At 38.9% G+C, this 16,054-nt stretch overlaps 1 protein-coding gene across 1 annotated transcript; it reads left to right on the top strand.

Moving 5' to 3' along the window:
• The first annotated feature begins 1,321 nt into the window (after positions 1–1,321).
• LOC132101250 (peroxisomal membrane protein PEX16-like) lies at positions 1,322–14,273 on the top strand. Its single transcript, XM_059506039.1, has 11 exons — positions 1,322–1,557; positions 2,286–2,321; positions 2,433–2,509; positions 4,144–4,277; positions 4,683–4,783; positions 6,005–6,085; positions 6,170–6,319; positions 7,693–7,765; positions 12,295–12,414; positions 13,391–13,455; positions 13,565–14,273. Exons 1-11 carry the CDS (start codon positions 1,431–1,433, stop codon positions 13,621–13,623), a joined length of 1,023 nt encoding a protein of 340 aa, XP_059362022.1. The 5' UTR covers positions 1,322–1,430; the 3' UTR covers positions 13,624–14,273.
• Positions 14,274–16,054: the final 1,781 nt, after the last annotated feature.

A 16,054-nucleotide genomic window follows, 5' to 3' on the forward strand; every position in this document is an offset into this window, starting at 1 on the left:
GATGCTTGAAATCATTGTTCTTCCATTGTTAACCATGGTGACCTGCAAAGAAAAGCCATCATTGTGTTGCATAAAAATGGCTTCACAGGCAAGGATATTGTGGCTACTAAGATTGCACCTAAATCAACAATTTATAGGATCATCAAGAACTTCAAGGAAAGAGGTTCAATTCTTGTAAAGAAGGCTTCAGGGCGTCCAAGAAAGTCCAGCAAGCACCAGGATCGTCTCCTAAAGAGGATTCAGCTGCAGGATCGGAGTGTCACCAGTGCAGAGCTTGCTCAGGAATGGCAGCAGGCAGGTGTGAGCGCATCTGCACGCACAGTGAGGCCAAGACTTCTGGAAGATGGCCTGGTGTCAAGAAGGGCAGCAAAGAAGCCACTTCTCTCCAAAAAAAACATCAGGGACAGATTGATCTTCTGCAGAAAGTATAGTGAATGGACTGCTGAGGACTGGGGCAAAGTCATATTCTCCGATGGAGCCCTTTTCCGATTGTTTGGGGCATCTGGAAAAAGGCTTGTCCGGAGAAGAAAAGGTGAGCGCTACCATCAGTCCTGTGTCGTGCCAACAGTAAAGCATCCTGACACCATTCATGTGTGGGGTTGCTTCTCATCCAAGGGAGTGGGCTCACTTATAATTCTGCCCCAAAACACAGCCATGAATAAAGAATGGTACCAAAACTACCTCCAACAGCAACTTCTTCCAACAATCCAACAACAGTTTGGTGAAGAACAATGCATTTTCCAGCACGACGGAGCACCGTGCCATAAGGCAAAAGTGATAGCTAAGTGGCTCGGGGACCAGAATGTTGAAATTTTGGGTCCATGGCCTGGAAACTCCCCAGATCTTAATCCCATTGAGAACTTGTGGTCAATCCTCAAGAGGCGGGTGGACAAACAAAACCCACTAATTCTGACAAACTCCAAGTTGAAGTGATTATGAAAGAATGGGTTGCTATCAGTCAGGATTTGGCCCAGAAGTTGATTGAGAGCATGCCCAGTCGAATTGCAGAGGTCCTGAAAAAGAAGGGCCAACACTGCAAATACTGACTCTTCGCATAAATGTCATGTAATTGTCGATAAAAGCCTTTGAAACCTATGAAGTGCTTGTAATTATATTTCAGTACATCACAGAAACAACTGAAACAAAGATCTAAAAGCAGTTTAGCAGCAAACTTTTTGAAAACTAATATTTATGTAATTCTCAAAACTTTTGGCCACGACTGTAGACACACTTAGGCACGACTGTTCATTTTCAATAAACCGCAAACAAAAATAGAATTTTAAAGGTAACTGCGACTTTAATACTATTGCACGCGCTCGCCGTTCAAGAAGTGGCGTCAGAGGAAAACATCTGCATATGCGGAAGTGTCACTCTACGCGTGTTTTCTGCGATGTGTTGTGTGTGATGGGGAATTTATTCATTTGTTTGTGATGTCGGTGCTCTACATGGATAAACTAGGTCGAATTTATGAGCGTTATCAGGAGTATGTGAGGTCGAACCCTGCAGCCGCGTCTCACCTGGAGAGCATTGTTCGCGCGCTGAGTTACCTGATCGCAGGTGAGTAATGCTGCGTTCCAGGCAGGTTTTTGAGCCCGTAAGTCACGATTTCAAACCACGACTCACGACTTTATAGCGTTCCAGGCAAGTCACGCCAAACTTCCTGAGCGCAAGCAATTGTAGCTAGATTATTAATTTTATTGCAATGTTATATTGTCCTAAAATCGTTTTTTTAACGTGCACCACTTGCGTAAACACTGCATCCATAGGCAATATTATCCGTAGAGGCTGCCATTGTTGTTTCGCAGGCTATGTGACGTCAGAGTTCGTAACTCGGAGTACATCTATCTAGTACGAGTTCACGGGTGGGAAGTCACGGGTTTGACTGCTGTTCCAGTGCAGTTTCACGGGAAGAAAGGTTGGAAAAACACTGGTTACGGGTTGCCTGGAACGCGGCAAGAGTCTGCGTCTCAAAGTGAAAGTAAACACAACCGCTCACGCCTTATTCAGCAGTGTCAGATGTATAAAATATAGCAGTAGATCAGAATGCAAACTTCTGTATTATGTTGTTGTCTTCTGTGACTGGTTACTTGTTTTCTTCCAACAACATTAAAATGTGTCAAAAGCATCTTTAATATCTAAGCTTTAATATCTAAGCTCTACAAAGTAACTAACCTTAAGATTATAGCTCTAGTTTTGCCGTTAAATGTTACTGTCTTGCACTAGCAGTAACTTGAAGAAGCTTTCATCTTTTTGATCATGTAAAGTTTTGACTTGTCTCATTACAGGTCGCTTCTCAGACTCTCATGAAATCTCCGAGTTGGGTAGGATTCACTGCTTTACATCATCTTCTTCTTTTGTAGTAATGGTGATATAAGAGCACATCTCTAGATGAATTCTCCTGTGAATTTTGTGTTTCTCTCTTTGATTTGCAGTCTACTCCGCATCTAACCTTCTAGTGCTGCTGAACGATGGTATCTTGAGGAAGAATCTCTCTAGGACTTTGCCTATGGTAATGCATGACCCTTAAAGGGGTTATAAACTATTATGTTTTTTCATCGTATGGGTTTTTTAAAATTATTATTAACTTTCTATTTTATAATGTTAGTAATTTTTTTTTCAGCTCCTCACTAGCATTTGTTATCTTTGCACATGAAATGATCCACTCACACAAAAAATAAAACAATCCACCTTGTATTGCATCATGCAAAAAATGATCAGGGATTTGTTAAAAGTTAACCTCAACCACTCTTTGAGACTTGCCATGAAAATAGCCTAGGATGCTGACGTGACATAAATATATACTACTTCTAGTACTCAAACACTCTTTGACGCCAGAAAACTTCCTTTTAGTGTAGTTTTAAAAGCTCTTTTTAAACTAGAGATTTCTGAAAGTTCTACCATATTTTGAGTTCTGTTATGTTTTCATGGTACATCAAGTATCTATCTATTAATAGATCCAGGAAACTTTGATTCTCCATAAAATGACCCGTTCTTTCTTTTTTATTATTGCCTACTTTATCATCAAACTTGCATAAGGGACTTATATGTGCATGTGCAGTTGGCATGGCAACCACCATAAAATGATCTTCAAATGAGAGTTTTCTATTGTGAAACTTTAGAGACCGCTCAGTCTGTTTCTGCTCAAGAGAAAAGATTCAAAGTTGTGTGTTTAAAGGCACAGCCTGCTGCTTCCTTTGACTGCACATTGTCAAAAAATCATTTTCCCCTAACTCTGTCACTGTTCTGACTTGTTGTTATCCACCTGTTTGCCCTCCTAATGTCAGCCTGGTATTGTTTAAAACGACTTTGATATGGGCAGTGTGGGAAAAAAATATGTCTGACCCCTTCAGACAAACACATTCATTTTTGTGAGCAAGCACAGTTTACAAAGCTCCTTCATTGTTTTTTTTCCTTTATGTTTGTACTTGAGAGACATATTTATCTCTGCGGGTTGCATTCTCAGGGATAAACGCTTTTAAAGACCACTACTTTCAGAGCGGCCTAGCCATGGGGTCATATAGAATGAGTTTGCATTTACAGCTACTGTACGAGCCATGACCTTAATGGACCTCCTCAGAAGCTGTTTGACTTTATATTTAGTGATTGTTAAAAAGTCTAGTCCTCACTGCAGCTTACTCTAGCCAAGAACCACCATTTAGACCAAAATAGGCCATCTGACTGCCATGTAAAGCTTCTTGTCACAGTCTATATTAGAGATGTCTCAATCATGTTTTTATGCTCTGATCCAATCCAAGTCATTGAATATTAAATATCTGCCCATACTGAGTCCTGATCCAATGCTTGTATTTTCCTAGTGCTTCTTGCACACATTAAGTACAGAATGTGTGGTAACAATTATGAATATGGGACTACTTGTATTTTATGTAAAATAATCCGAAAAATTGCAACATAAGAGCAGAAAAAAGTATAAGTTTAGAAAGCTTGAAGATTGTGGTGTCAGAATGCCAGTATGTCAGTCAAGTCCAAAGCAAGACCCAATCCATCTCGACATCTTAGATCAACAAGATGCAGCGCTGTATCATTTAAATGTACTATGAGACTGAGATTACAGTACAGCTAACCTCTTTCTTTTTGAACGAAAAGTGTTTTGTCCCGATTTTATGCTTCTGTGTGTTTGTGTAGTCTCTCTCTCAACAGAGGCTGTTAACCTGGTTGTCTGTACTGGAATATGTGGAGGTTTTCACAGAGATGGGAGCCGCTAAGCTTTGGGGAGAAGCTGGACGCTGGCTAGTTATTGTTCTTATTCAGGTTGCCAAGTAAGGACCGTGTTTCAGTATACTTAAAGGGTAGTTCACCAAGAGGACATTATCATCATTTACAAACCCTCATGTTGTTTCAAACCTATATGACTTAGTTCTGTAAGACATAAAGGAAATGTTAAGCAGGATGTTTTGAGTGCTCTTTTCTGTACAGTGAAAGTGACTGAGGGCAGGCACTCTGAAAGAAGAACACAAAAAGCTCTATTGCATTCTCATAAAAATAGTCCATTTGGTTCATGCAGTTTTTTGAAGCTATATGGCAGCTTTGTGTGAAAAACTTTTTTTTCTGAAAATGATGATTACACAAGTGTCATGTTTAGTTGAGCTAATAGTCAATCTGATAATCATTGCAGTATTCTGGGATCTGGAGTCCCATTTCTCCATTCTCTCCTCTGTTTTTAGAGCGATCCTGCGTTGTCTCCTGCTTTTCTGGTACAAATCAGGCATCCAGACGTCACCACCTTTAATTCCTCTGGACAGGGATTCTCTGCTCTGTAGTCATGGTGAGATATCATAACCACAAGTGAACTAATATTTGAAAAGATGAACATGACAAATAACTTTAATAAGAACAAATCCAAATATTTGTACAGAGACAGTACATTTTACATTATTCTCTCTCCAACCAACCTAGAGCAGGCTGCCTTAGAAGAAATTAATTAGTTGTAGTTATAAAAAATGATTTAGTTAATAATAAAGTAATACTACTAATCTAATTAAGAATGTAATAAATAACAGATATAAAATATACGTATATTAAGTTTGACCATGGTAAACTTCCAAGGGGGCCACAGGATGACTTAAAATAATTTAGATTAAAATGCTAAAAAACACATATTTTGTAACTGTTGTAATTAATAACATACAGAACAGAACTTCAGCATCCGGTTTCGGTTATGAAAATGTTGAAAACAAGCAGAAGTATCATATTTACAGCAGAAATGTCTGGGAACCACTGCTTCAGGTCATTGTAGTCATTTTTATTCATGATATTGCTGGCAATAAAAAAAAAATGAAGCCACACTGTGTATTTTTCAGTTAACAAGACCTACAGAAATACAGCACTGTGCTCTATGTATTAGTACCATGTTATTTTGATGCTCACTAATTTATACAGTATACATATAAATGGTGCCTATACATATTAAGTTAATAAGTAAAATCAGTCCAAATATGTGTGTTTGTTTAGTAAAAACATGTGGAAGTACATGTATTCATGTGCTATCAACAGCAAGGTAATGGCTTTGATTTGCAAAGAATGCAAGTGATTAAATGTATACCTTCACTGCAATGTAAGTCTCTTTGAGTAGTCTGCCAAATGCATAAAGGTAACTATACTAACACAGAGGTTTCAAAGTTAGAAGCCAAAGTTAATTTTCTTTTTTCACTCCATGACTGGAAATGAAACAAACCGAAGCGTCTCTGGAAACTGCCACACAGGACATTTAGCACAGTCGCACAGCAATAAGTAGAAAAACACTCCAGCTGATGACAATAAATAAACGGCGTGTGAGACTGTAAGTACAGTGTATGGCCTGTGCAGATAAGCTGTGATTGTGTAGTTCGGTTGAGCCAGAGCCCGTGGAGTTTCAGAGAAGTGCCCTTGAGCGTAACAACGGGAGACTCAAAAGGAACGGTCTGTTCCTGCAGTCAATGTGCTGTGGGTTCTTTATGTTGAAAAATGATCTGTAGTGCACCGCTCATACTGTGATCTCTCTACACAGATAACAGTGCTGAAGAAGACGATGAGGACACTTCTGTCGTGGACCAGCGTTCAGGAGGAGTGGTGAGACCACTGGGAAGCGGTAAGACCTGACAATACAACCCAGTGTGTCAAAAACTTCTGTCAATGGAAAGTTGTATCGTGTCCTTTTGTTTTTTCTCCATAGCACCGTCATTGCAGTCTCTTCTTTGGGGTCTCCCTCGGAAAAACAAGAGAAGTAGGGATCGAGAAGAGGAGCTCCACTCAAGCCCCACACCTCTGGGTCTGCAGGAAACCATCGCAGAGTCTCTGTACATCGCTAGACCGCTTGTGCATTGTATCCTTTCTGATGAGTTTCTTTTTTATTACAACTTTCAAAGTTATATCAGTGTAATATTATGCCAGGATAGCTGAAATTGTATCTTTATTCCCAAGGGTGTAGGAACGATCAGTGTTCAGTCCGCTGCTCATGCTTGGTTTTTAAGAGTCATTTTATGTGACTGACTACATAATTTTGTTTTCTTCACAACATGGTCAACTCTTAAAATACAATTAAATACAATGATGATTTCTTTAAAAAAAAAAGCTCCAATACAGTGATTCTCAGTTATTTTGTCTCCAAGGCCCTCTATTGTCCAAAACAATGTTTGAAGGTCGACGCTTCTAGTTTCTGAAAATACATTTCAGGGTTCTGAAAGTTTTAGGAGCTGAATGATTTTCAAGGCTCCCTCTCTTTTAACAAGTGAATTTACATGGCTTCTTCAATCGTGATTTTCTGGAAAAGGATTGATAAGGAGTTTTAATTTCTACCTAATGAAATATTTATTTTTTGTAATTATGCCAAAATGTATGTTCATTATAAAATGCCCTTGAAGTTTTATTAAAGATTTCATTCATTTATATGACCTTTCCAGGTCTATAAATCACAAAAATTGGGTTTTCTCTTATATCCAGGAATTAATAAAAGACATATTTTTAGTTTTAGTTTTAGCTTATTTCAGGCACGGCGCCAGAATTTTTTCTCTACTGGTGCTTAGAAAATAAATCATATCGATGACGTCAGAGTTACTTCATAAAGACATGGGGCTAAACGGGGCTATTAAAAATTCTGACAGGGCTTTAGCCCCCCCAGCCCCGGTGTAGTCTTATTTTGATGCTTATTTTATATTTTTAATCATAAAGTCATATTAAGGCCTCCACAGAAGTTTGCATGATGTAGTGCCCATTTAATAGAGTCTAGCATGAATGTTGTGATCTGAAGTATTTATCAAAATAAACCTGTAATCACTGTAATACATTTATCACTTCATAATTTTTTTTTTATCTTAATGTTCTGTCTGTCTGTGGACCACAAATCACTCAAGGCTCAATTTTTTGAAATTGAGATTTAGAAATCATCTGAAAGTTGAATAAACAAACTTTCCATTGATGTATGGTTTGTTAGGATAGGACAGTATTTGGAGATACAACTATTTGAAAATCTGGATTCTTAGGGTGCAAAAAAATCTAAATATTGAGAAAATCACCTTTAAAGTTGTCCAAATAAATCTAAGCAAACCATTCTTAGCTATGCATACTACTACTAACCAAAAGTTGTTATATATATATATATATATATATATATATATATATATATATATAAATTTATTTTTGCAGTGGTGATGAAATTATTTGAACATTTTGACATTTATCATCCTTAACATTTGTAAGTGGCCAGTTTGGGGATTTGTGGAAAACGTTCCTGGAAACCTTGGATCATCTCTGGTCTCTTAGAGATAACCAGGTACAGAGTGCTTTACCTCTCTCTCTCTCTCTCTCTCTCTCTCCTCAGTCTGTCACTCTCTCTCTCTTCAGTCTGTCTGTCTGTCTGTCTCTCTCTCTCTCTCTCTCTCTCTCTCTCTCTCTCTCTCTCTCTCTCAGTTCAGTTCAGATGAGCTTTATTGGCATGACTGTGGAACAGCACAATGTTGCCAAAGCAATAAACTGAACAATTTATACAGGCATGTAGATAATTTAGGAGAAAAAAAAATATTAATGTCCATATTGTACATATATTATCACATAACACACACAACACAATAAAACAATAGTTAAATACAATGTAAATATTTACAGAGAGGTGACAGGAGGATACATACTGCGCTGCTAGGTGGATACACTATTCTTTCTCTCCCAAAATATATCAGAGTTTGTCTATGTCGCTCACTTGCCTGAATTCAGGCACAATTTGAGCTATTTGGGAAAAATAAGTGTCTCTAATGTGCTTATATTTGCTGCAGTGTGTGAGGAAGTGCAGCTCGTCCTCCTTGAGTCCCTCTGTGCAGTAAGAACACAGTCAGAACTATCTCTCTCTCTCTAGCTCTGTTTGTGTCGGCTGTCTTCACACACACACACACACACACACACACACTCTCTCTCTCTCTCCAGCTCTGTTTGTGTCAGCTGTCTTCACACACACACACACACACACACACACACACACACACACACACACTCTCTCTAGCTCTGTTTGTGTCAGCTGTCTTCACACACACACACACACACACACACACACACACACACTCTCTCTAGCTCTGTTTGTGTCAGCTGTCTTCACACACACACACACTCTCTCTCTCTCCAGCTCTGTTTGTGTCAGCTGTCTTCGCACACACAAACACACACACACACACACACACTCTCTCTCTCTCTCCAGCTCTGTTTGTGTCGGCTGTCTTCACACACACACACTCTCTCTCTCTAGCTCTGTTTGTGTCAGCTGTCTTCACACACACACACACACTCTCTCTCTCTCCAGCTCTGTTTGTGTCGGCTGTCTTCACACACACACACACACTCTCTCTCTCTCCAGCTCTGTTTGTGTCGGCTGTCTTCACACACACACACACACACACACACTCTCTCTCTCCAGCTCTGTTTGTGTCGGCTGTCTTCACACACACACACACACACACACACTCTCTCTCTCCAGCTCTGTTTGTGTCGGCTGTCTTCACACACACACACACACACACACACTCTCTCCAGCTCTGTTTGTGAAGTGAAGTGAAGTGACATTCAGCCAAGTACGGTGACCCATACTCAGAATTTGTGCTCTGCATTTAACCCGAAATGCACACACACAGAGCAGTGAACACACACACACACACACACACACTGTGAGCACACACCCGGAGCAGTGGGCAGCCATTTATGCTGCGGCACCCGGGGACCAGTTGGGGGTTCGATGCCTTGCTCAAGGACACCTAAGTCGTGGTATTGAAGGTGGAGAGAGAACTGTACATGCACTCCCCCCACCCACAATTCCTGCCGGCCCGGGACTCAAACTCACAACCTTTCGATTGGGAGTCCGACTCTCTAACCATTAGGCCACGACTTCCCTTGTTGGCTGTCTTCTCACACACACACTCTCTCCAGCTCTGTTTGTGTCGGCTGTCTTCACACACACACACACACACACACACTCTCTCTCCAGCTCTGTTTGTGTCGGCTGTCTTCACACACACACACACACACACACACTCTCTCTCTCTCCAGCTCTGTTTGTGTCGGCTGTCTTCACACACACACACACACACACACTCTCTCCAGCTCTGTTTGTGTCGGCTGTCTTCACACACACACACACACTCTCTCCAGCTCTGTTTGTGTCGGCTGTCTTCACACACACACACACACACACTCTCTCCAGCTCTGTTTGTGTCGGCTGTCTTCACACACACACACACACACACACACACACTCTCTCCAGCTCTGTTTGTGTCGGCTGTCTTCACACACACACACACACACTCTCTCCAGCTCTGTTTGTGTTGGCCCGTCTCCACACACAGACTGTGCTCACTCAGACGATACTTCGTCAGAAGCTTTCTTTGACCATAGTCTTTCATTTTGATCAAGGTGCCAATTGTCTTTAATCTATAGAAGTACTTTAATTTGTTCATTTGTGCTACTTTGATCTGCCAATCATGGATGTATTCTTCCTGAGTTAGTTTTCCAATTTCTTTAAGTTTTGCATGTCTTAATTGAATTGATGAACTGAGTTGGTGTTTTTCCACTAAATAGTGCATGGGTGTCTCTCTGGGTGTCCTTTCCTGTAAGTAAGAGTAAGGTAATCATCTGTCAGTGTGTCTGATAGATGGAACCAGAACTTGGCTGTTCTCTTCTGGATTTCTGCTAGAAGGTAGATAATATGCAGTCTCAGCAGCCGAAAAAGGAGTATAACATGTGACATGATTAAGAAGTGTTCCCCCGATTGTAAAACTATATTTTTTGTCAGTAAGGCGAGGCTTTTTCTGGAAGCTCATAATTTTGGATTTTCTCCATGTTTATTGGTAAGGCCCTGTCTCTACTTTAATCTTCTATAATTAAGAGGCTTTGGTTTAAACCCCTCAAAAATGTTTTCCTTGTTTTGTTTGATGAACATATTTTTGAATGAGTGTGTGGAGTGTGTAAATGGGATTTGAAGTTCTCTGTTTTGGCATAAATCCAATTTGAAAATTGTTTAAAATCCTGTGTTCTTTAAGAAACTGAATTAATCTGATGAAACAGAGTAGTTTTCTGAGGTTACTGCTCCCTGTGATGCCTCTATAATTATTTTGGTCGTACTTCTCACCTTGTTTAAAAATTGGGGTTATCACGTTCTCGTTCCGGACCTCAGGAAAGTGTCCAGATTTTAATAAGAGATTGAATAATGTTAGGATAGCAAGTCTCAGTTTGGGGCTGCTGTGTTTCAGTATTTCATTAGAAATTCCACTTGAAAGCCACTTGATTTCTTATTTTTTGTGATTTCATCTTCTCTGTCAGTTCAGTTAATTCTATGGGTTTGTCTAAAATGATTTAGCCTGTCTTTTCTAGTGTATTCCAGGTTTAGTTGGGAGGTCAGATGTTTTTGGGCGAGGGTTGGTTCGTTTAGTGAATAGAGTTTTTTTTTTTAAATGTTCAGTCCAGATATTTGTGTCATAGATGGGAAGGTGTTTGGCCTCTTTGGATTTGTCTAAATTATTCCATAAATCCCAAAAATAATTTTGATCGATTGATTCTTCAATTTTGTTTATTTTTATGTGATCGGTTTTCTTCTGTATTAATAGTGACTTGTATAGTTTAAGGGTTTGTTGATATGTGGCACATATTTGTTGGTTTGCAGGGTCTCTGTGTTTTTATTTGATAATGATCTTAATTCTCTTCTTAGTTTTTGTCATTCTTTATCAAACCAAGCATCTTTAGTGGTTTCTTTTTTACGTCTGTGTTTTTTTCTTTTTCTGATGGCTTTTCTGACCACTGTAGAAAAGATATGAGTTAACTGTTCAGTTGCTAAATTGATACTTCTCTTCACTAAATGTAATCAAGAGAAATGAGTCTATCATGTTCTCAGCGTGGGTGCTGTGGAGCGCAGCTTCATACTGGACAGGACTATCTTTACTCCATATAAATGGGGGGGGGGGGGGGCGATATAACTGAACTTTCTGTTCTGAAGATGGCAGATGATTCCCTGACCTGTTGAGACTGAGGACTATGTGACTGTGGTCTGATAATGGCAGCTGTGGCATCACTGTGAAATAGTTGATCTGACTCTGGTCTATATCTGTGATGGTGTAATCTACTGTGCTGCTGCCTAGATATGAGGAGTATGTACATCGGCCCAGAGAGTCACCCTTCATTCTGCCATTGACTATGTGCAGGCCCAGGCTTTTGCAGAGCTGCAGGACTTGTTTTCCATGTCTGTTAATTGCGTTGTCTTAATTCTAGTGTGTTTTGGTAAAACCTTTTTGTTGATGATGAAGTGAACTGTTTATATATTTGTCCCCCATCAGAGCTGATGTAGTCCACTTCCTTCCCCGTTCTGGTGTTCAGATCCCCCATTAATAGAACTGAACCTATAGACTGGAAGTAATTGATCTCTGATTGTAGGGTTGAGAAGATGTCTTTGTTATAATAATGCGACTCAAATGGGGTGATATACTGTATGTGGAACACAGGTACAGATCCTCATCTAAACACAAAATCTCTTTTTGAAGTTTTATCCAAATATGTGTTTTTCCCTTTTTCGTGGGTTGAATATACTGCCACAGATGGTCTTTAAACCAGACTATGATTCCTCCTCAATCTCTTCCGTTTCTAACATTAGGCTGTTTGACTGAGGGTACACGCAGCTCTCTGTAGTTTGAAGGGGTGTAGGTTTTAGATTCTAAATGACTCCATGTCTTAAATAAAATAATTATATTATTGTATTATTCTCTCTCTCTCTCTCTCTCTTCTCATTCTGTCTCTGAAGAGTTATTGAAGTTCAGACTGATGCTGTTTTCTGTCCAGTTTCAGTTTGTTGAGCGACATCAAGACGCTGAACCGTAGAGAGAGGGCTGAGCTGAGGAGACGGGCCTTCCTTCTCCTCTACTACCTGCTCCGCTCCCCCTTCTATGACCGATACTCTGAGTCAGTGTCTCCTTTACTGTATCCGTTGCATTAGTGTGCTCTTGATGCACTTCTGGTAGTGTTTTGTTCAAATCCTTAAGCTTAAAATAGTTCACCCAAAATTGAACATTTGCTAAAAATGTACTCATCCTCAGGCCATCTAAGATTAAGCATTGCACCATCGGATCCTTTGTGGTGAATGGGTGCCGTCAGAATGAGAGCCCAAACAGCTGATAAAAGCATCGCAATATTCCTCCAGAGTCCATAAATGAATGACTTGTGGACTGAAAAGCTGCAAATCAGTAAGAACTTTAAACCATTGTTTCTGGGCAAAATACATAATCCATAATATTGCTTTCTCCAGAAAAAAAAAAAAAAAAAACACACTGGTCAAACTGCATTTACAAGAGAAAACACTCCAGAACAGTTCGAAATGAATATGTCGATGGATTTTGATGTGAAAGCAACAATGGATGGATGGACACTGGAGGAAGCGGTATTATGGATTATGGACTGGTATTTTGGCCAGAAGCGTCGGTTTAAAGTTAAAACTCCTTGATTGATTTGTTTATTACAATCACAAAGATTTTCACTTCACAAGATGATAATTAATGGACTGGATTACTTGTTTTTATCAGCTGTTTGGACTCTCATTCTGATGGCACCCATTCACTGCAGAGCATCCTTTGGTGAGTGGAATGCTAAAATTCTCCAAATCTGAGATTGTACAAAGAAACATTCTCAACCCATCAAAGTTACAATCTGCACCTGCCAGATAATAAAATTAGTAAAATAATATATAAATAAGATATAGACTGCGCAACCAATCAGAACACCCTACAAATTGCTTATCACTTGGCAGCATCACAGCAATATTTTCTCAAGAAAATATAAAAATTGAGTTTTACGAATGTGCTATTTAGGTTTCCAAATGCACAACTTTACTGCATAACAATGCTTTTTGTACCCAGATCTAATGTCTCTTTTACACTCACAGGACGAAGATCCTCTTCCTCCTTCGCTTCTTGGCAGATTATGTTCCCGGAGTCGGTTTGGTTGCACGTAAGTGCCGTATCCATCTCGCCCAATGGATGTTCAGTGCTGTCACACTAAAAGCTTTAAAAAAGCTCAGAGATATGTGCTGACTGGTTTTCTTTTTCTGTCCTCTCAGGTCCACTGATGGAGTACTTGCCCATTTGGCAGAAGATCTACTTTTATAACTGGGGCTGACGTCAAAGTGAATCTTTCACAGGTCAGCGCTGCCAAAATGTTAGCAGAAGGAGAGGAAGCTATTTAGAGGATGCGACAGCGACACTCGAGGACTCAAATCACACCTGTGCCAGAACATTACCACATTTATTGAGGAGTTACAGGTACACTCCTGGCGTATGAGAATATGCATCTGGATAATGATTCTCCGAATGCTGTTTTTGTTTATCTTTTAGCTTTCGCAATTTTATGCATCTGAGCCACATTTTTTTTTGCACTTATAAACATCTGTTATTGAATGAGTTTTGGCCAGACTTCAAGCTCTCCTGTCCCATAATCTATCCTTCAACACGAATGCCTTCCTTTTTAATTTAGATGTTTATTTCCAAGGAGGATAGTTTTATTGAATGCATTACTTGACTGGCTGAAATCAAGTCAATTAGACGGATGTTTGGTTTTTTGTTTGTTCTGATTTGTGCCAAAGATGAGATGAAGCTGAATGTGATGCTTTTAATTGTAGCTACTGTACAATGGAATGATTCATCAAATGGGTATAAAGGTCCCTGTTTTTTATTATTATTATTATTATTATTTTGTGAAGGCCTGCCCAATCTAACTATTAGTAAAATTAATGAATAATAATTTAGCTGTAAATAAAATTATCCACATGATGACCTTTCACCTGATGATTATTAAATTATTATTAATTTACAAGAACGATATGAAGAGTGCATGTACAGCTGTTGTTTATATTGCTGTGTGTAGCCTGTGGAAGTTACAATTCAATTCAATATTTTCCTAACGACAGTTTAAATTGGTTTATAAAGGCTGCTACGAACAACTTTTTCCCATTTTTGTCACAGAATAAGTCAGAAAAAATATCTTATAGTATCTATACTAAATAATACGTCAATCAGTAGTGCATTATTCAGATACAAAACACGCATAAACCATGTATTTTCACAATCGTGTTTTTATTGTCTTCACGTTTCATCCGTAACCTTTCTGCTTTTTATTCAGCTCAGCTACAGCGATAGCCTGATGCTTTTGTCCATAGTAGAGATTTCCTGCACATCATAAGTTATTACTTCTATGAGTCTGATTTGGACGTTTTGCGTGAGAGCGCCCTCTGGCTTTGAGTATGAATAAAACATGCACTGCATGAGAGAGTTCTGCGCTCCTGATATTCACATCTCCTCATTTTGGATACGAATAAAATGTCAGGTCACGCAAAGACTATCGATACTGTCTCTTTGAATTTAAATCTAGAAACCTCTACGTGAACACACCTGTCCAAATAAAGTGCAGGGGACAAATTTACATTTTATTAAAATGAAATATTTATTAAATATTAAACATGCAGCTATCGTTGTTCTACACGAAGCAATATAAACAAAGGTGCCTGTTCTTTTCTGTTCTTGCTGTTTGATTGAGAAAAGTTAAAGGGCGTCGAGGGATCTTGTCTAAAAACTCTTCATACTTTCAACTATTATTATTACAGTATTTTTTAATTGAAATACAACACTGTTTTATTAATTTAATTATCACAACACTGATTAAACAGGCTTATACTGATTTTCTTATCCTCCGAATTATACTTATCAATCCTGTTTTTAGTGTCATTATCATTCAAAAAAATGAATAAATCCAGAACAGGATTAGAAGAGAATTCTATTTTATTCTATTCAACAACAGTACTGTTTACAACAGCAAAACCACTATAAATTCTATTGATAATAATTTTAATATAATTCAGTTAGTAATTCCAGAGTAATTAAGAGGTGCAAAGAAAAAATTCTTTAACTTTTAAACTTAAAATGGTCTTTTCTGTTCTTTTTCTTTTTCAAAAATGCATCACAGCATTTGCTGCTGTATCAATACAGAAGCATCTGTTTCGATACACATAGCAGCAAGGAGCACAGCCCTAGTGAAAGCCGTGCTCCATTTGCCCCTATTATACTTTGAGCACTTGCCCCTCCAAAAGTCTCTGCACGGCCCTGATTATGTGTGAAATAAACTCATCTGAGTTTCTGTTTTAAAACCCATCGTTATTTTGATTGAAAGACCCGAAGCAAAAATGTTTTGAAATGCTGAAAGTGTGAATAATTGGTTTTGTATATACCTCTATGCATTTAATAAATCTTTTAATAATAAGAGTCCTCATGCCTCAAGTGTTTTCCATCAGAGAGGGGAATTTATAATGCTGCTAAGAGCTGCTCGTACACATATGATCCATATCTCAAGGTCTGATCTCACAATGTTTTCGTTCAGCTTTTCAAATCAATGTTTGAATTAAACATAAATGTGATGTATGTCCTCCAGATTCAGAGTCCCAGCAGCCGCCTCGCTGTGCTGTACTGTATATGCTCATGAAAAAAAGCCCTGAACTACAGTATCAGCAATGCTGAAAATGATAAACTGCTTCCTAAAGGAAGGCAAAAAAGGACCTCCG

Source organism: Carassius carassius, chromosome 23 (genome assembly GCF_963082965.1).
Source record: "Carassius carassius chromosome 23, fCarCar2.1, whole genome shotgun sequence".
Taxonomy (NCBI): domain Eukaryota; kingdom Metazoa; phylum Chordata; class Actinopteri; order Cypriniformes; family Cyprinidae; genus Carassius; species Carassius carassius.